Source organism: Ranitomeya variabilis, chromosome 1, assembly GCF_051348905.1.
Source record: "Ranitomeya variabilis isolate aRanVar5 chromosome 1, aRanVar5.hap1, whole genome shotgun sequence".
Taxonomy (NCBI): domain Eukaryota; kingdom Metazoa; phylum Chordata; class Amphibia; order Anura; family Dendrobatidae; genus Ranitomeya; species Ranitomeya variabilis.
The window spans coordinates 70,433,302-70,454,996 of record NC_135232.1 but is presented as its reverse complement, the minus strand read 5'-3'; the positions used below and the strand labels follow the sequence as shown (position 1 = coordinate 70,454,996).

The window sequence follows — 21,695 nt, the reverse complement described above, 5'->3', positions numbered from 1 at the left end:
TTTGCACATCTTGCAAAGCCTTTATGACTGTATAAGTTCATCAACTACACTTATAAAATATTTTTCCCATCCATTTGTACATTTTCACTGCCCCCCCAGACTTCTTTGTAGGGTCTGCCGGAAAAAAAGCTCAGAACAAGCATGCGAGTATTAGGAATTGTTCGGTTCTAACAACAAGCACATGAGCATTTTAGTACTCGCTCATCCCTAGTCTGAATGATTGAATTATATCGATCAATATTTCAGATTTATTATATATATTTTGCATGCAATTTTTTATTTAAGATGCAGCCAAACCCATCGATGTTGGGCTTGTAAACTAGGGTGTCTGTCCTCATGGGATGGGCAGCCCGCCTATTCTAATAGTGTGGATGTCACTAATAGGCTGCAAGCCAGATACTTTGCATTACCTGTGTGTGATCAGCACCCTATACATTTGTGTAATTTTAATGCTAAGCAATCATCCCCCATGAATTGGTAGGTTGTAAGTGGCTGTCTCACCAGTATTTTGCAACTGTGTTGCCGCCATCTTTATGTTATGGGTTTACTAGATTAGTTCTGAGACCTGGGCAGGTAAATACTGTTGCCTTTTTTGTTGTGTTAATTTATGATGATTAAAGTATACTTTTAATATTTCTTTCCATGAGAATTTTCACTGATCATCCAGTAACAGTGAGCACCATGCAATATCCTCCTAATTGTGAAATAGCACATACATCAACCATCAGATATGCACAATATTTCCCGTTGAGTAACACTGATATACTCTACCCTGTATGATAGAAATCATAAGTAAGGATGGGAAATGATACATTAAGAAGATAAGATTAAACTGTAGCTATCACATGTGTTATATAAAGACCAGCGGATCAAAATAATGAGTTCGTCAGCCATGAAGCATTTCCTCATCCTTCTTCTCTCTGCAGCAAGTCTGCTGGTCTCTGAAGGTAGGGTTCAATAACTTTACTCAATTTCCTCTAGTTCTTCAATTTCAACCGTTCTTCACTGTTAATGAAGTGACATGATGGCGTACGTGTCCGGTGACTGTTGCTACAAGCAGAGGATAGAGATGGTTCAAGTTGACTTGCAGCACCATGGGTCCATCATTATTCCATGGCCGCCAGACGGGTGTCCATCAAATGTCCTCTGACCTGACAGCATCACTGCTTCTTTTGATTAGCTGGCCTTGTGCTATTTAATAATTTGTGTGTGACGCATATATGACATCACACCAAGCCAGCTAATGAAAAGTAAGTCCATGTATGCTGGCGAGGAAGAGGCGGATTGCCAGGCTCCAATCCGGTAGCCACATAATAACGTGGACACTGGACCAGGTCCTGCAAATCCATCCAAATCCTCTCTAGTAGCAGGTGTTAATAATTCACTTTGGATTTTTAAATGCAGTACAAGGGCACAAACAAAATCTTTAGTCCAGGAGAAAGAATTTAACACTTCGGTCTCTTAAAGGAAACTTGCCACCATGAATGCAGTCCAGTCCAGTCTGCAGGCACTCTGTTATAGAGCAAGAGGAGCTGCACAGATTAATATATAGTTTTGTGAAAAAAGATTCAGTATAACCTATGTTTTAACCCCTTCATCCATAGGATATTTTTGGTTTTTTCTAACTTTTTTATTTTTCAATATGGCCGTGTGAGGGCTTGTTTTTTTTGCTGGATGATTTGTACTTTTGAACAACACCATTGATTTTACCATATAATGTACTGGAAAACAGGAAAAAAAATCCAAGTATGGTGAAACTGCAAAAAAAGTGCAATTCCACAATTGTTTGATTTTTTTTACCACGTTCACTAAATACTAAAACTGTCCTGAATATGATTCCCCAGGTCATTACAAGTGTGCAGATACCAAACATGTATATGTTCTTTTTTTATTTAAGCTTGTTAAAAAAATTGGCACCATTTTCCGAGACCCATAGCATCTCCAATTTTTGGGATCAGGGGGTGGATGAGGGCTTATTTTTTGCTCGCCAAGCTGACAAATTTATACATACCATATAATGGTAGATACGATCTTTTGATCACTTGTTATTGTATTTTATTGCAAAGTTGCAGCGACCAAAAAAACATAACTCTGGCTTTTCAAAATGTTTTCTTGCTACGCCATTTATTGATCGGATTACTTCTTTTTATATTTTGATAGATCGGGCGTTTCTGAACACACTTGGTAGGGGTTGAAACACAGATTTCAGCTTCAAATGATTATTTTAGCACCAGGAGCTTATCATTGCTGTCACTCAGGAGCAGGAGCCTCCTGGTCAATCAATGTCCCCTCCTGTGATAAGCAGCTAAGGGTCTATGTACCAAAATCCAAATGCCCCTTCCCTTCTGAGCCTCACACTAAACCACATATAGTGTCCACATGTTTGGCATTTCTGAAGCGATGAGAGCCCGCCTAACTTACAGGTTCAGAAGCACATTCTCCAGAATCACAAGCTGGGCATAACATACTGGTGACTGCAACGTACTGGTCACTACAGCGTACTGGTCACTACAATGGCAGTTTGCAGTTTTCACTCCACAACATTCATTGCTGCATGTTTCTGGAAAACACCCATGAAGTCATAATCATCACTACACTTGTAGATAAATTCCCAAAGGAGTATAATTTCCAAAATGAGGTCCCTTGAGGGGGGATTCTGTTCTTCTAGCAATTTGGCGCTCTGTTCTAGGAAAATCTGCGCTCCAGGAGGCAAGTAGCGCTCCGTTCCTCCTAAGTCTGTCTGTATGGCTAAGTAGTACTGTACAGCCACATATGGGATATTGCCACGTTCAGTAGAAATTGTGAGAATAATTATGGTGCCATTTTTACCCACTTCTTGTGTGAAAATGTAAAATCTGGGGCTAAAACTAAATTTTGATGATAAAAATGTAGTTATTTTTTCTTGACTGCCCAATGGTATAAAATTCTGTGACACCCCCGTGGTGTGAATATGATCACTGCACCTGTAGACGAATTCATTGAAAGGTGTAGTTTGTAAAATGGGGTCACTTATGGGGGGTTCTGCAGTTCTGGAACCTAATGTGTTCTCCCAGTTGGTCATGGCATCTGCAAACCATAACAGTAAAATCTGGTGCTCCTTGCCTTCTGAACTTTGCCCTGTGCCTGAAAAATATTTCCCGATTGCGAGTAGGGTATTGGCGCACTCAGGAAAAAATGGACCTCAGTTTGTTGTAGAAAAAATTCTTATTAGCCCTTAGAAAAATTAAAAACTTGAGGCTAAAACAACATTTTAGTGGTAAAAATGTAATTTATTCTTTTTTCACAGCTCAATTGTATAAAATTCTGTGAGGCACATGTGGTATTAATATGATCACTGCAACCCTATTTGAATTCATTGGGGAGTGTAGTTTGTAAAATGAGTTCACTTATAGGTAGTTTCTGTTCTTCTGGTACATCAGGGGCTCTGCCAATGTGACATGGCACCCTCAAACCATTCCAGTGAAATCTGAGCTTCAATATGGCGCCCCTTCCCTTCTGAGCTTTGCACTGTGCCTCAAAAGTAGTATTCCCCCACATATGGAGTATAGGTGTACTAAGGAAACATTGCACAACAAATTGTATGGTGCAATTTCTTCTGTTACCCATACGAAAATGCAAAATTTGGTGCCAGAATAACATTTTTGTAGGGGAAAATAGATTTTTTTTATTTTCACGGCTCAACATTATAAACTTCTGTAAAGCACCTGGAGGTCAAGGTGCTCACCACACATCTAAATACATTCCTTGAGGGGTCTAGTTTCCAAAATGGGGTCACTTGTGGGGGGTTTCCACTGTTTAGGCACATCAGGGGCTCTCCAAATGGGACATGACGTCCGCTAATGATTCCAGGAAATTTTACATTCAAAAAGTCAAATGACGTTTCTTCCCTTCTGAGCCCTGCCGTGTGCCCAAACAGTAGTTTTCTCCATCATCTGGGATATCGGTGTACTTAGGGGAAATTGCACTACAAATTGTATGGTGCAATTTCTCCTGTTACCCTTATGAAAATGCAACATGTGGTTCTAAAAACATACCGTATATACTCGAGTATAAGCCGACCCGAGTATAAGCCGAGAGCCCTCATTTTGCCACAAAAAAATTGCGAAAACTTAATGACTCAAGTATAAGCCTAGGGTGGGAAATGCAGCAGCTACTGGTAAATGTCAAAAATAAAAATAGATACCAATAAAAGTAAAATTAATTGAGACATCAGTAAGTTAAGTGTTTTTGAATATCCATATTGAATCAAGAGCCCCATATAATGCTCCATACAGTTTATGATGGGCCCCATTAGATGCTCCATACAAAATACGCCCCATATAATGCTCCATACAAAAAAATGCCCCATAAGATGCTCCATACAAAATTCGCCCCATAAGCTGCTCCATATAGTTCATGATGGGCCCCATAAGATGCTCCATAGAATAATATGCCCTGATGCTGATGCAATTAAAAAAAATGACATACTCACCTCTCGTCACTGGGGGAGAGGTGGCAGTGTCCTGAGCAGGCAGGGACACCGGTGCACTATGGGGGCCAGGTTCCGATGTTGTCACTGGCTCAGGCCCCCGGCACTTGCGATATTCACCTCTCCCCGTTCCACCGCCACGTGCCGCTCTGTCTTCTGGGTCTCTGCAGTGACTATTCAAGCAGAGGGCGGCGCACGCACTAAACACGTCATCGGGTCCTCTGACCTGAAAGTCACAGCCAGAGGACACGGAAGACAGAACGGGGACAGGTGAATATCGCATGGCTCACCCTCCCCCGTTATACTCACCCCCTCCTGGCGCGGTCTGCACTTCCCTGCTTCTCTGATGGTCTCCGGCGCGCGCCGGCAGCTTGTTCCTGTGTTCAGCGGTCACATGGTACCGCTCATTAAAGTAATGAATTTGCGCTCCACGCCTATGGGAGTGGAGTCGCGTCCATATTCATTATTTTAATGAGCGGTACCACGTGACCGCTGAACACAGGAAGAGCTGCGGGCGCCGGAGACCATCTGAGAAGCAGGGACTTGCAGAGACCGCGCCAGGAGGAGGTGAGTATGATGTGACAGCCGCCACTCCTGCCACTCCCCCTCCCCCGCTGACCCCCTGGGACAATGACTTGAGTATAAGCCGAAAGGAGCACTTTCAGCCCCAAAAAATGGGCTGAAAATCTCGGCTTATACTCGAGTATATGTGGTATTTGTGGGGAAAATGTGATTTTTTTTTATTTTCACACTCAACATTATAAACTTCTGTGAAGCACCTGAAGGTCAATGTTCTCACCACACATCTAGATCAGCTCCCTGAGGGGTCCAAAATGGTGTCACCTGTGGGGAATTTTCAGTGTTTCGGCACATCAGAGGTTCTCCAAACGCGATATGGCGTACAACAATTGTTCCAGCAAATTTTGCATTCAAAAAGTCATATGGCGCTCCTCCTCTTCTTAGTTCTGCTGTTCTCACAAACAGTCGTTTTCTTACTCATATGGAGTATCGGCTTGCTCAGGAGAAATTACACAACAAATTTTGGGGTCCATTTTTATCTGTTACCCTTGCCAAAATAAAAAAAAATTGCATCAGAAGTAATTGTTTTGTGAAAAAAAATTAAATGTTGATTTTTTTCTCCACATTCTAAAAATTCCTGTGAAGCAAATGAAGGGTTAATAAACTTCTTGAATGTGGGTTGAGCATCTTGAGGTGCAGTTTTTAGAATGGTGCCACTTTGGGGAATTTTCTATCATATAGACCTCTCAAAGTGACTTCAAATGAGAGGTCATCCCTAAAAAAATTGTTTCGTAAATTTTGTTGGAAAAATGAAAAATCGCTGGTCAACGTTAAGCCCTTATAACTCCCTAACAAAAAAAAGTTGGGTTCCAAAATTGTGCTGATGTAAATTAGACATGTGGGAAATGTTGTTTATTAACTCTTTTGTGAGACATATCTCTGTGATTTAAGGGAATGAAAATTCAAAGTTTGAAAATTGCAAAATTTTTAATTTTATTGTCAAATTAGTTTTTTTCACAAATAAAAACAAATCATATTGAAGAAATGTTACCACTATCATGAACTAGAATATGTCACGAAGAAACAGTCTCAGAATCACTAGGATCCTTATAAAGTCTCACTCTCATAAAGTGACAGTGGTCATAATTGTAAAAATTGGTCCAGTCATTAACGTGCAAACCACCTTCGGGAGTAAATGGGTTAAAGATATGTGGCACAAATTAATCTCATCTTTCCTGCATCTGCATATATCTGTAATGAATATTTCTATTTTTGTGACTTAAAATTATTTTTCCCTAATTCTTAGGTAAAAGATGGAAAATCATCAATGGAAATGAAGCTATTCCTCACTCTCGACCTTATATGGCGCTGATATATTTTGAGACAGAGACAGAAGAAATGATTTGTGGAGGAAGTTTAATAAGACCAAACTGGGTATTGACTGCAGGGCATTGCCACAAGTAAGTACGGGTATATTCAATGTCCCCCATTTTTTACACTGCACAAAGTCATGCCATGTTCAAAGTACAATTATGTCACAGAACTTCTCCAGATGACTATTGTATTTCACTGTTATGTCCTTTCTATTTTATATGCAATAAAAGTGTGAACAATGGAGGTCCAGCTCTTCAAACCCTCAACAATCACAAAAATGAGGGGAGCCTGATCTCAAGAAAAGGCAAGAAGTAACCTTTTAGAGAAACTATCCAGACTATTTTGCAAATAAAACTAATTATATGGCTGTGTACAGTACAGACCAAAAGTTTGGACACACCATCTCATTTAAAGATTTTTCTGTATTTTCATGACTATGAAAATTGTACATTCACACTGAAGGCATCAAAACTATGAATTAACACATATGCAATTATATACTTAACAAAAAAGTGTGAAACAACTGAAATTATGTCTTATATTCTAGTTTCTTAAAAGTGTCCACCTTTTGCTTTGATGACTGCTTTGCACACTCTTGGCATTCTCTTGATGAGCTTCAAGAGGTAGTCACCGGGAATGGTTTTCACTTCACAGGTGAGCCCTGTCAGGTTTAATAAGTGAGATGTCTTGCCTTATAAATGGGGTTGGGACCATCAGTTGTGCTGTGCAGAAGTCTGGTGGATACACAGCTGATAGTCCTACTGAATAGACTGTTAGAATTTGTATTATGGCAAGAAAAAAGCAGCTAAGTAAAGAAAAATGAGTGTCCATTACTTTAAGAAATGAAGGTCAGTCAGTCCGAAAAATTGGGAAAACTTTGAAAGTGTCCCCAAGTGCAGTGGCAAAAACCATCAAGCACTACAAAGAAACTGGCTCACATGACGACCGCCCCAGGAAAGGAAGACCAAGAGTCACCTCTGCTTCTGAGAATAAGTTTATCCGAGTCACCAGCCTCAGAAATTGCAGGTTAATAGCAGCTCAGATTAGAGACCAGGCCAATGCCACACAGAGTTCTAGCAGCAGACACATCTCTTCAACAACTGTTAAGAGGAGACTTTGTTCAGCAGGCCTTCATGGTAAAATAGCTACTAGGAAACCACTGCTAAGGATAGGCAACAAGCAGAAGAGACTTGTTTGGGCTAAAGAACACAAGGAATGGACATTAGGCCAGTGGAAATCTGTGCTTTGATCTGATGAGTCCAAATTTGAGATCTTTGGTTCCAACTACCGTGTCTTTGTGCGACACAGAAAAAGGTGAACAGATGGACTCTACATGCCTGGTTCCCACCGTGAAGCATGGAGGAGGAGGTGTGATGGTGTGGGGGTGCTTTGCTGGTGACACTGTTGGGGATTTATTCAAAATTGAAGGCATACTGAACCAGCATGGCTACCACAGCATCTTGCAGCGGAATGCTATTCCATCCGGTTTGCGTTTAGTTGGACCATCATTTATTTTTCAACAGGACAATGACCCCAAACACACCTCCAGGCTGTGTAAGGGCTATTTGACCAAGAAGGAGAGTGATGGGGTGCTATGCCAGACCTGAACCCAATCAAGATGGTTTGGGGTGAGCAGGACCGCAGAGTAAAGGCAAAAGGGCCAACAAGTGCTAAGCATCTCTGGGAACTCCTTCAAGATTGTTGGAAGACCATTTCCGGTGACTACCTCTTGAAGCTCATCAAGAGAATGCAAGAGTGTGCAAAGCAGTCATCAAAGCAAAAGGTGGCTACTTTGAAGAACCTAGAATATAAGACATATTTTCAGTTGTTTCACACTTTTTTGTTAAGTATATAATTCCACATGTGTTAATTCATAGTTTTGAAGCCGTCAGTGTGAATTTACAATTTTCATAGTCATGAAAATACAGAAAAATCTTTAAATGAGAAGGTGTGTCCAAACTTTTGGTCTGTACTGTAGGTCCTAGTACAAGAATAAAAATGGCACTTGTCTTGTCGTAATCTGATTTGCCAGTTCTGAGAAATCAAGCTTTAAAGACACATGCAAATTACCCTAGAAGTGCATTGGTGATTTGGCAATGGGAATCAGCACACCCCCAAGGAAAATGTCAGCTGATGGGACATCTGCTCCCAACATCTGACACCTGATGCTTCTAATAACAGTGAGAGCAGGAGTATTCATCAGCCACTGTGCTGTAAATAAATAATTTTAAAAAAAAGGGCTTGGGTTCCCCTGTATTTTTCTTAACCAGCTAGGCAAAATTCACAGCTGGGGGCTGCAACCCTCAGCTGTCAGCTTCAGCAAGGCTAGTTATCAAGAATAGAGGGTCCTGTCATGATTCCCAATGGCAGGGACATAGTAAAAAACAGGACTAGCTCTAGTATTGTTAACATTGTTACCTATGACTGTTGTGTTTGAAACTGTTAAACTGTAAAGCGCTGCGGAATATGTTGGCGCTATATAAATAAAGATTATTATTATTATTATTATTAGGAAGATGGAATCTAAGCTGACCGCGATGCTAAACCTAACGCACAACTAACAATAGCCGGGGAACATACCTACGTTTTATCCCTAGATGTCTCGCACCAGCCGGAGATCTAGCTACCCCTAATAGAGGAAAAGACAGACCTGGCTTGCCTCCAGGGAAACCCCAAAGTGATAGCAGCCCCCAACATATAATGACGGTTAGTTGAGAGGAAAGCACGTACGTAGTATGAATACAGGTTCAGCAAAGAGAGGCCCACTAACTAGATAGCAGAAAATACAAAAGAGGACTTCGCGGTCAACTCAAAAACCCTGCAAAATACCATCCTGAAATTACTTTTACTCCGATATCAACTCATGATACCGGAGTGGTCATTTCAGTTCACTAGAGCTTCCAGCAGCAAGGTTCATATAGATGCACGCTGGACAAAAACATACAAAAATACAAATGATCCAACTTAGCTGAATTAGCAGACTTGGAGCAGGTAGCAAGCACAGAGGAACTCTGGTAACATTGATAGCCGGCACTAGAATGACTGAAAAGCCAGACTATATAGGAAACTCCCATTTCCTGATGGGAACAGGTGAACTGGAAATAAGGGACAGAAGTCAGCCAGTACCACCAGTAGCCACCAGAGGGAGCCCACAAACAGAATTCACAACAGTACCCCCCCTTGAGGAGGGGGCACGGAACCCTCATGAGAACCACCAGGGCGATCTGGATGAGCCCTATGAAAGGCGCGAACCAAATCAGAGGCATGAACATCAGAGGCAGTCACCCAAGAATTATCTTCCTGACCGTATCCCTTCCATTTAACCAAATATTGAAGTCGCCGTCTGGAAACGCGAGAGTCCAAAATCTTCTCCAGAACATACTCCAATTCCCCCTCCACGAGCACAGGAGCAGGAGGCTCAACAGAAGGAACAACCGGTACTTCGTACCTCCGCAACAACGACCGATGGAAGACATTATGAATAGTGAAAGAAGCTGGTAGGTCCAAACAAAAAGACACAGGATTAAGAATCTCCAAAATCTTATAAGGACCTATAAACCGAGGTTTAAACTTAGGAGAAGAGACCTTCATAGGGACGAAGCGAGAAGATAACCACACCAAGTCCCCAACACGAAGACGATGACCCAAACGACGACGACGATTAGCAAACTGCTGAGTCTTCTCCTGAGACAACTTCAAATTGTCCACCACACGACTCCAAATCCGATGCAATCCATCCACCATAGTGTCCACTCCAGGACAATCCGAAGATTCCACCTGGCCAGATGAAAAACGAGGGTGAAACCCTGAATTGCAAAAGAACGGAGAAACCAGAGTGGCAGAACTGGCCCGATTATTGAGGGCAAACTCTGCCAATGGCAAAAAGGCGACCCAATCATCCTGATCAGCAGACACAAAACACCTCAAATAAGTCTCCAAGGTCTGATTAGTTCGCTCCGTCTGGCCATTAGTCTGAGGATGGAATGCAGACGAAAAAGACAAATCAATGCCCATCCTGGCACAGAACGCCCGCCAGAATCTAGACACAAATTGGGATCCCCTATCGGAAACGATGTTTTCCGGGATACCATGTAGACGGACCACATTCTGAAAAAATAAAGGAACCAACTCCGATGAAGACGGCAACTTGGGCAAGGGTACCAAATGAACCATCTTAGAAAAACGGTCACACACCACCCAAATGACGGATATTTTCTGAGAAACCGGGACATCCGAAATAAAGTCCATAGAGGTGTGTGTCCAAGGCCTCTTCGGAATAGGCAAAGACAACAACAATCCACTGGCCCGAGAACAGCAAGGCTTGGCCCGAGCACAAACATCACAAGACTGCACAAAAGTACGCACATCCCGAGACAGGGAAGGCCACCAGAAGGACCTGGCCACCAAATCCCTGGTACCAAAGATTCCAGGGTGACCTGCCAACGCAGAAGAATGCACCTCCGAAATGACTCGACTGGTCCACTCATCTGGAACAAACAGTCTCCCAGGCGGACAACGGTCAGGCCTATCCACCTGAAACTCCTGCAAAGCACGTCGCAAGTCTGGAGAGACAGCAGACAATATTACTCCATCCTTAAGGATCCCCATAGGCTCAGAATCACCAGGAGAGTCAGGCTCAAAACTCCTAGAAAGGGCATCTGCCTTCACATTCTTTGAACCTGGCAGATACGAGACCACAAAATTAAACCGAGAGAAAAACAACGACCAGCGCGCTTGTCTAGGATTCAGACGCCTGGCAGACTCAAGGTAAATCAGATTCTTGTGGTCAGTCAAGACCACCACCTGATGTCTGGCACCCTCAAGCCAATGACGCCACTCCTCAAATGCCCACTTCATGGCCAAGAGCTCCCGATTACCAACATCATAATTTCGCTCAGCGGGCGAAAATTTTCGAGAGAAGAACGCACATGGTCTCATCACTGAGCAATCGGAACTTCTCTGCGACAAAACCGCCCCAGCTCCAATCTCGGAAGCATCAACCTCGACCTGAAAAGGGAGTGAAGCATCAGGCTGGCGCAACACAGGGGCAGAAGAAAAGCGGCGCTTAAGCTCCCGAAAGGCCTCCACAGCCGCAGAGGACCAATTGGCAACATCAGCACCCTTCTTAGTCAAATCAGTCAGAGGCTTAACAACACTAGAAAAACCAGTTATGAATCGACGATAGAAATTAGCAAAGCCCAAGAATTTCTGAAGACTCTTCAGAGAAGTAGGCTGCGTCCAATCACAAATAGTCCGAACCTTGACAGGATCCATCTCAATAGAAGAAGGGGAAAAAATATACCCCAAAAAAGATATCTTCTGAACCCCAAAAATACACTTTGAACCCTTTACAAACAAAGAATTGGCCCGTAAAACCTGAAAAACCTTCCTAACCTGTTGAACATGCGACTCCCAGTCATCCGAAAAAATCAAAATATCATCCAAATACACAATCATAAATTTATCCAGATATTCACGGAAAATATTGTGCATAAAGGACTGAAAGACTGAAGGGGCATTAGAAAGACCAAAAGGCATTACCAAATACTCAAAATGGCCCTCGGGCGTATTAAATGCAGTTTTCCACTCGTCTCCCTGTTTAATTCGCACCAAATTATACGCACCCCGAAGATCAATCTTAGAGAACCACCTTGCCCCCTTAATACGGGCAAACAAATCAGTCAATAGTGGCAAAGGATACTGGTATTTAACTGTGATCTTATTCAACAGCCGATAATCAATACAAGGCCTCAGGGAGCCATCCTTTTTACCCACGAAAAAAAAACCTGCTCCTAAAGGGGATGAGGAAGGACGAATATGTCCCTTTTCCAAGGACTCTTTAATATACTCTCGCATAGCAGCATGTTCCGGAACTGACAGATTGAACAAGCGACCTTTAGGAAATTTGCTGCCAGGAATCAAATCTATAGCACAATCGCAATCCCTGTGAGGAGGAAGAGAACTAATTTTAGGCTCCTCAAAAACATCACAGTAGTCAGACAAAAATGCCGGAACCTCAGAGGGAGTAGATGAAGCAATGGAAACCAAAGGTACCTCCCCATGAGCCCCCTGACATCCCCAGCTTACCACAGACACTGTTTTCCAGTCAAGGACTGGGTTATGAGTTTGTAACCATGGCAATCCAAGCACTAAGACATCATGCAAGTTATACAATACAAGCAAGCGAATCACCTCCCGATGGTCAGGAGTCATACACATAGTCACTTGTGTCCAGTATTGTGGTTTATTCCTAGCCAGTGGTGTAGAGTCGATACCCTTTAAAGGAATAGGGACTTCCAAAGGTTCTAGACTAAACCCACAACGCCTGGCAAAGGACCAATCCATAAGACTCAGGGAGGCGCCTGAATCCACAAAGGCATCCACGGTAATAGAAGATAACGAACAAATCAAAGTCACAGACAAAATAAACTTAGACTGCAAAGTGCCCATTGCAAAAGATTTATCAACCTTTTTTGTGCGTTTAGAGCATGCTGATATAACATGAGCAGAATCGCCACAATAGAAGCACAACCCTTTTTTACGCCTGTAATTCTGCCGTTCGCTTCTGGACAGAATTCTATCACATTGCATATTCTCCGGAGCCCGCTCAGAGGACACTGCCAAATGGTGCACAGGTTTGCGCTCCCGCAAACGCCGGTCAATCTGAATAGCCATTGTCATGGACTCATTCAGACCTGTGGGCGTAGGAAACCCCACCATGACATCCTTAACGGCGTCTGAGAGACCCTCTCTGAAATTCGCCGCCAGGGCGCACTCATTCCACTGAGTAAGCACAGACCATTTTCGAAATTTTTGACAATATATTTCAGCTTCATCATGCCCCTGAGAGAGGGCCATCAAGGCTTTCTCTGCCTGAATCTCCAAATTAGGTTCCTCATAGAGCAACCCCAGCGCCAGAAAAAACGCATCAACACTGAGCAGCGCAGGATCCCCTGGCGCCAATGCAAATGCCCAATTCTGGGGGTCACCCCGCAACAAGGAAATAACAATCTTAACCTGCTGAGCAGGGTTTCCAGCGGAGTGAGGTCTCAGAGACAGATACAATTTACAATTGTACTTGAAATTCAAAAAACGAGATCTATCTCCAGAAAAAAACTCTGGCATAGGAATCTTAGGTTCAGGCATAGAAGCATGTATGACAAAGTCTTGTATATTTTGCACCTTAGAAGCAAGATTATCCAGATTTGAAACTAAACTCTGGATATCCATCTTTCAACAGCTGAGACCTGAGCCATTCAGGGATTAAGAGGAGAAAAAAGCAGCAGGCTGCAATTATGGCTAGACAGAACTTCAGAACACACAAAAAAAAAAAAAAGGGTCAGGAAACTTCTTTTCTCTCTTTCTTCAGCCAATATATTGTGGCCGGCTATACTGTCATGATTCCCAATGGCAGGGACATAGTCAAAAACAGGACTAGCTCTAGGAAGATGGAATCTAAGCTGACCACGATGCTAAACCTAACGCACAACTAACAATAGCCGGGGAACATACCTACGTTTTATCCCTAGATGTCTCGCACCAGCCGGAGATCTAGCTACCCCTAATAGAGGAAAACACAGACCTGGCTTGCCTCCAGGGAAACCCCAAAGTGATAGCAGCCCCCAACATATAATGACGGTTAGTTGAGAGGAAAGCACGTACGTAGTATGAATACAGGTTCAGCAAAGAGAGGTCCACTAACTAGATAGCAGAAAATACAAAAGAGGACTTCGCGGTCAACTCAAAAACCCTGCAAAATACCATCCTGAAATTACTTTTACTCCGATATCAACTCATGATACCGGAGTGGTCATTTCAGTTCACTAGAGCTTCCAGCAGCAAGGTTCATATAGATGCACGCTGGACAAAAACATACAAAAATACAAATGATCCAACTTAGCTGAATTAGCAGACTTGGAGCAGGTAGCAAGCACAGAGGAACTCTGGTAACATTGATAGCCGGCACTAGAATGACTGAAAAGCCAGACTATATAGGAAACTCCCATTTCCTGATGGGAACAGGTGAACTGGAAATAAGGGACAGAAGTCAGCCAGTACCACCAGTAGCCACCAGAGGGAGCCCACAAACAGAATTCACAACAGGGTCCCCACTGTTAGGACTGGCGGAATGCACCAAATAATAGTAATAGGGAATATGAGGTGCGTTCGCAGTCCGGGGTCCACCGTGCAGAGATGACACCTGCTGCTGAGTAATGGCGGATGGACTCTTGCTCACACATGGGTTACACCTCACCCAGTGTGAATAGAAGCAAACTCTGTTGCTTCACAGAGTCACCACAAATATGCTGCGCCCCGTTAGCAGTCACAGGGTGCAGCTGAAAGACATTAGTGGGATCCTTATGAATCTCCACAACTAAGCTGGTGATTGGACTCGCTCTGACCCTCAGTGGCTTTTGAGCCCGCGCCTGAGGACGCCCCGAGTCAGATGCTGAGTCCAAGCGGGAATTCCCACCCTACACTGACAAGCTGTCAGGAAGGCGCACTGATTGCCCACGGTGCCGTATAAGCAGGCACTGCAAAGGCACTGTAATGTGTGCTTAGTGTGCAGATGGCACTGTCGGGCGCTAGATAGCAAACATCCACCATACGTTAGCAAACAACAACACTAGGAAGGGGGATGATTAAAGAGCGACTTTCACACATCTACACACACACGTTTTCAAGTATACACTAGTGCATGGCTGAGCGGCCATGCGAACCTTTTATAGCAGTAGTGCTACGGGACCTTCCAGATGGTCCAATAGGAGGTGCAACAGGACCTCAGCATGTGACCCCCGACTCCAATGGGAGGTCGTCCCATGGGCATGCTCAGTATGGGAAAAGCAGGACCCAGAAAGACCTGCTCGCTGCTGATCAGTGCTGGCTACAAAGGCAGAGCCTGGAAAGGCAGCAGTAACCAGTTGCACAGTATCAGCTTGAGCCAGATGCTGGGACTGACGTCTCCACTGAGTAGGCTCCGCTGCGGCTGGTGAAGAATGGGAGACCGCAGCAGACATGGTTCGAGATTCCCCCTGTGTGGAGGCGGGAACTCGACACCTAACATTACCCCCCTCCTAGGGCCCCCCTCCCTGGGCCTCGCTACGTTCAAAAGCTGCAATGAGCAGCGGTGGTCGAATGTGCTCCACAAGCTCCCAGGTTCTGTCCTCTGGGCAAAAAGTATAAAAAAACTGCCATGGTGTTCACAATCATCTTGCAATAGGACAAGCTCGATGGCAAAACAAGTGCTAGTAATATCCCAAAAGTAATAGGAATGAAAAAAGAACTGTTAACCATGCCAAAGGAGTTGACAAGTCTTGAGTGAGGAAAAGAAGGGCTCAATTATGGCTTTACTAGCAGAGGGATACAGTGAGTATTACGTTGCCTTCATCCTTAAAATTTCTAAGACAGCAGTCCATTACAACAAGGTCAAGCAGCAGACATTGGGGACAACGAAGCTACAGACCGGCAGAGGGTGAAAACGACTAGCCACGGACCAGGATGACCTTCATCTTATTCGAATGTCACTCAGCAAATGCAGGATGACATTAAGTGACCTACAAAAGGAATGGCAAATGGCAGCTAGGGTGAAGTGCACGGCAAGAACAGATCGCAACAGGCTCCTAGAGGCAGGGCTCAAGTCATGTAAAGCTAGAAAAAAGCCTTTCAGCAAAGAGAAGCAAAGGAGAGCCAGGCTGAAGTTTGCCAAAGACCATAAGGATTGGACCGTAGAGGACTGGAGTAAGGTAATCTTCTCTGATGAGTCTATTTTCAGCTTTGCCCAACACCTGGTCATCTAATGGTTAGACGGAAACCTGGAGAGGCGTACAAGCCACAGTGTCTTGCACCCACTGTGAAATTTGGTGGAGGATCGGTGATTATCTGGGGATGCTTCTGCAAGGCTGGAATTGGACAGGTTAAACTTTGTGAAGGACATATAAATCAAGCCGCATACAAGGTTATCCTGGAAAAACAGTTGATTGCTTCTGCTCAGGCAATGTTCCCCAACTCTGAGCGCCATGCCCCACAGCAAAGTCAATCAATGTGTGGATGAAGGACCACCACATCATATTCCTGTCATTGCCAGCCCAATCTCCAGACCTGAACCCCATTGAAAACCTCTGGAGTGTAATCAAGAGGAAGATGGATAGTCACATGCCATCAAACAAAGAAGAACTGCTTAAATTTTTGTACCAGGAGTGGCATAAGGTCACCCAAAAGTAGTGTGAAAGACTGGTGGAAAGCATGCCAAGACGCATGAAAGCTGTGATTAAAAATCATGGTTATTCCACAAAATATTGATTTCTGAACTCTTCCTGAGTTAAAACATTAGTATTGTTGTTTCTAAATGATTATGAACTTGTTTTCTTAGCATTACTTGAGGTCTGCAAGCACTGCATTTTTTTTGTTATTTTGATCTTTTCTCAATTTCTGAAAATAAATACAAAATGTATTGCTTGGAAATTCGAAGACATGTTGTCAGTAGTTTATAGAATAAAATAGCAATTTACATTTTACTCAAAAATATACCTATAAAGAGAAAAATCAAACTGAAAAGTTTGCAGTGGCCTCTTAATTTTTGCCAGAGCTGTATATATGCTATATTATACTATACCAATAACACTATATATAATACGATATAATAATACTAAGTAATAATAATAATAATGAGTAATCTTATCTATTTCTAGGTGGTGGAGTCAGACAACTGTTAGTCTTGGGGCTCATTCATTGGAAGGAAATGAAGCTGGGGTTCAGAAGTTTAGCATTAAAAAATCTTTCCCACATCCAAAATATAACAGACAAAATTTGAAAAATGACATTCGACTTATGAAAGTAAGAAATATTCAGCCTTGTATGTAATATATTAGCCATGTGATTAACATATAGAGCACTACACCATATATAACCAAATCAAAAGGACCTTTCACAAGTTTCAGCATATCAATGGCTATAGAGCTGAGTAAAATTCAGTTTTCATATTTTAATTTCTCCACTCCATTGCATAGATATTAGCTTGCAAAGATCTGTGTTTGTAATAATACATACAATAGCTCAGCTCTGCATTATCTCAATACAATAGCTGTAGAGTTGTGTATCATTACAAACACTTACGGATCTCATTTCACAGGGCAGTCTGCTCTGTCCCTCCCCAACACACTGACTTCCGTGAGATGAGATCTGGAAATATTTTTAATGATACATAACTCTACAGCTACTGTATAGAAACAAAGTAGACACGTGCTGAAATACCATTTCAGTCTCTTGAACTTTTACAGCGACAATCACAGGTCTCAGCTGTCAGGTGACCAAAAACAGGACCTCTTTGCTTCTTTTCCTGCCAGAGACCACCAAAGTGGACTGTGCTGGAGCCACTGGGTTATAGGGAATAAGTATTCATCTTTTTATTAATTTGTACCCATTGTTTTATTCCGATTTTTTATTCTAAGCCTGGTAATACCTGTAGGAGAAACTAAGCTAGATAGATAAAATCCTCAAATTGATTTCTTATACTTTGCTAAGATATCATACTGGGAGTTGTCTCCAAATCTTTAGAAACTAGGGTTTTGTTGAGTCAAAGGCACAGGAAAAGCATCAAAGATAAAGGCTGCAGACATTGCACTGTGCGGCAGCATGCAATGTGTCACAGGTAGTGTACATACTACAGCCTACTGAAGGGAGGGAAAGAGAGAGATTGGTTGACTATAGCCTTTAACAAGCAGCAAACTGAAGAAAATTTTGTGAAAAACACAGATACAAGCAAATTTAGATTTGTTGTCTACTGCATTCTTGGATTGTTGCTATGTACCAGCCAAGACTTGATGTTTGATTATTCAGGAACCTACAAGAGACAGCGAATACCTTCATGATCACAGGTCACAATTGGCTTGAGAAGATTATATTTTCACCATTATAATGTCAAAAAGTGATGTGGGTGTGTTGGCAAAGTAAAATGCACACCTTTTTTTATACCCACACCCTTATACGAGATATACTCCTTCTATTTTCGTGGTATTTCCCACCCCCTGAATGCATATTTGAACACCAAGGCTCTTTAAAATGATGAAGCCTCCTGATAGCATGCACTGGAAACTTTCAGGAAGGTTCCTGAAGGCTTTTATGGTGCTCGGGAGATTCACCAACTCTTGGGAGTCCATAAAGTCGCCCAGTTTACTTGGCGATGCCAGAATCCTGGAGAGTTGAAAAATACGGTTTTCACTTAGAGTCATACAATCCTTCATAAAAGTTCTATATACTTGATATGTTTCATACAATGTGTTATGTTATGTAATTCTTTTCTAGTTAAATGATTCGGCGAAACTTGGAAAAACTGTTCAGCTGCTCCAATTGCCAAATACATTTGAGGACACGGCAGCAGGAACAGTTTGCGAAACAGCAGGATGGGGATGGACTGAAAGAAAAGATAATGCTGAGTTTCTGAGGGAAGTGAATATCAATGTTCTGGACAGAAAGACATGTCAGGGACGTTGGGGAAAAAAAGCTAATATCACCAACAATTTAATATGCACCGTTGTGGGACCAAAGGGACAAGACACCTGTACAGTAAGTGTCAGCTCTGTTTATATTACTCTTTGTTCTGTATTCGTTCATAGTATCGTTGTTATAATTTCCACATGCTCAGATTAGACTCAAGTCCCTACACACATGTGACCTTGGTGCTAAATCTGACCATGCAGATCAGACAGTGGTGTGCAGCTATATCGCCCAATTCTCCAAATACATGAATGCCCAGCTTGGCTAAGTATGCATGTGTTGTGATTTACGGTGCGGTGATGTTAACCAGCCATTTTTTAATCTTCTGTGATTAGTTCTAAGTCCTGGTCTTGTATCTTACAATTAGCGCTCATGCACACAGCAATGTCAAGTAAAAAGACCCTGTATGCAGCAAAAGGAGTGCCAATGGGGTCTATATCACTGAACTCCAATTTACTCCACAATTTCCTCTGGCAATGCTTCTCTGAGAGAATACTTCCATAACATGGGAAGTAAATTTGTGTACCTCTATGCTAAAAGCACTTAAAGGCAGTACATGGGCTCATATCCATGTAGTCTGAATCTGAGATATGTCCATGACCATAAGGCAGAACACTGGTTACTGTAAAGCTTTTAGCCCTAGATCTCCTGAGAATCTGACCAAAAACGTGCCTTGAGCCACTGAATGTCTTTTCCACCTACTCCTTCAACTGTCCTCGTGTCCTAGACATCCTATTATCCAGATATTTTACACATTCAGACATAAAATATTCCAGTGAATTTACTACACAAAATGTAATTATTTCGACTCCTTTTTTTACAGGGAGACTCAGGTGGTCCTTTAATTTGCAATGGTTTTTTTAGAGGAGTCACTTCTTTTGGGCAAAATGTGTGTGGACGACAAAACGATGCATCCATCTTCACCCGCCTGACTGAGGAATATGTTAGTTGGATAAACAGCACGATCCTCAAGTATTCCTAGAGCTTCATGGAGATAAAGAAAATGATTGGCATAGATTATATTTTGTTCTGATCATTAATTCACGAAAAGTTTGATTTTCTAAAACAGAATACAATGCAGTGAATAGGAGCAAATCATCCTACCCTGAAAACAATCCTATGTATTTTATATCATGTAGTATTTTCTATATTGTTGTAACTTTTACATGGGAAGACTTCGAGTCTTCTACATTTTTATTTCTTGAGCAATAAAAAGCGATGAAAAGAATAGTCACATGGCTGGAGAAAAGTAGGGCTTAGCAAAATGATTCAGAGGTCCATGGCAGTAGTCCGGAACCCTGCGAACCTCCTCCTACCTGTGGCATTCTGACAACCCTGATTAGTTAATGTTCATTTGAACCTACTAAGTTTCACAGGAAGCCATGGACTATTGAGGTGGACGGTGGACCATTACCCTGAAAATGCTTTTTTATTCAAATCTAGCCAAAAAAACTTATCTAAGATTTATTTTTTACATACTTTTATAATATCTATGTCATATTGTTATGTCTAATGACTATTGATGAGTCAGTCATATATTGTGTTGGTCTCCCTTTTGCCACCAAAACAGCTGCGACCCACCAAGGTAAGAACTCCACAGGACCTCTGAAGGGGTCTTGTGATTTCTGGCTCCAAGATGTTAGAAGTAGCTGTTCTTTTAAGTCCTGTAAATTGCAAGGTACGGTCTCCTGGATTTGACTTATTTTCCAGTACATCACACCAAAATGAGTCCAGGTTGGTTGCCTTCACCTTATTTTATTGAGAGCACAGCATATGAATCCAGGATTTACAATATTATCATTCTAGAACACAGATAATCAACCTAAGAATTATGGGAGTAAAAAATCACAAAATCCTTCTTCCCCAAATGATTTGAAGTTCGGTGATGTTAACCAGACATATTTTCGGAGTACGGGAGCCGTCATCTCATGTGTATGCCATGGCTTGACATCATAAATCAGCCTTTTTTTACATTATTTACAAAAAATAAAATGATGGGAATTGTTCAGCTCACCTCATGCACATTCACAGACTCTCAAGAAGTGCACAGACATCGGATCCTGGTTGGCGATAATGAAGATTATATATGTAGAAAAACAATAATTTCTGTATAGCACTAAATCTCTAAATAAAAATATATTAACCTTATTATTCCAATAAAAGGATGATGTATCAAAAAACACAAGTTTAATACCAGGACATTGTGAAAAACCTACGCACTTAGAACCTGAAAAGATACCCGGTTCTTAATTATGGTTCCATGATTACGAACAAGTTATCATTTCAGGTTCAAAATGTGTAGGTTTTTCAGGATGTTCTGTTTTTAAACTTGTATGTTTTTTGATGCATCATCCTTTTAATGGAATAATAAAGTTAATATATTTTTAGTTTCGAGATTTAGTGCTGGACATGAACTACTGTTATTATTTACAGATGTTACAATATTTAAAACATTTTGTGCGCACAATCATCATTCACATATACAGTAATTAAAAAACATCAGTTTTTAAAAAGAATAAAAATAATCATGAACCTTAATACAGTTTTTTTTAGCATATTAGCAAATTACAAAATCAAGTGAAAAATAGAAATAAATAACAGGCACTAATAAATAACATAAAATAAATTATCAATCATTTTTCAGTAAACTTTATGCATCAAAGTCTTGCAATAGCTATCAGTAATTTTTACTGCATAAGTTTGGCTAGATATGTGAACCCAGGATAAGTGCATATATTACAGTTTTATCTTACAACTGTCCCTTTTTTTCTTACTGTTTTGTTTAGTTTTTTTGGGAGAGGAAACTCTGGAAGACTTTAAAACTGTTATATTAGTCTGTCTA

The 21,695-nt window shown here is 41.8% G+C and overlaps 1 protein-coding gene across 1 annotated transcript; it reads left to right on the top strand.

Annotated features, from left to right (window-relative positions):
- The first annotated feature begins 806 nt into the window (after window positions 1-806).
- On the top strand, window positions 807-21,417 carry LOC143805599 (granzyme A-like). The gene is made up of 5 exons (XM_077285108.1): window positions 807-947; window positions 6,294-6,447; window positions 17,050-17,194; window positions 18,662-18,922; window positions 19,677-21,417. Exons 1-5 carry the CDS (start codon window positions 878-880, stop codon window positions 19,833-19,835), a joined length of 789 nt encoding a protein of 262 aa, XP_077141223.1. The 5' UTR covers window positions 807-877; the 3' UTR covers window positions 19,836-21,417.
- Window positions 21,418-21,695: the final 278 nt, after the last annotated feature.

Bases quoted from the DNA above. Each gene is read 5' to 3' on its own strand.
- LOC143805599 (XM_077285108.1), top strand. From the start codon at position 878: ATGAGTTCGTCAGCCATGAAGCATTTCCTCATCCTTCTTCTCTCTGCA. The intron at 17,195-18,661 runs GTAAGAAATATT...ATTCTTTTCTAG, and splicing joins ATGACATTCGACTTATGAAA to TTAAATGATTCGGCGAAACT. The intron at 18,923-19,676 runs GTAAGTGTCAGC...CTTTTTTTACAG, and splicing joins AGGGACAAGACACCTGTACA to GGAGACTCAGGTGGTCCTTT.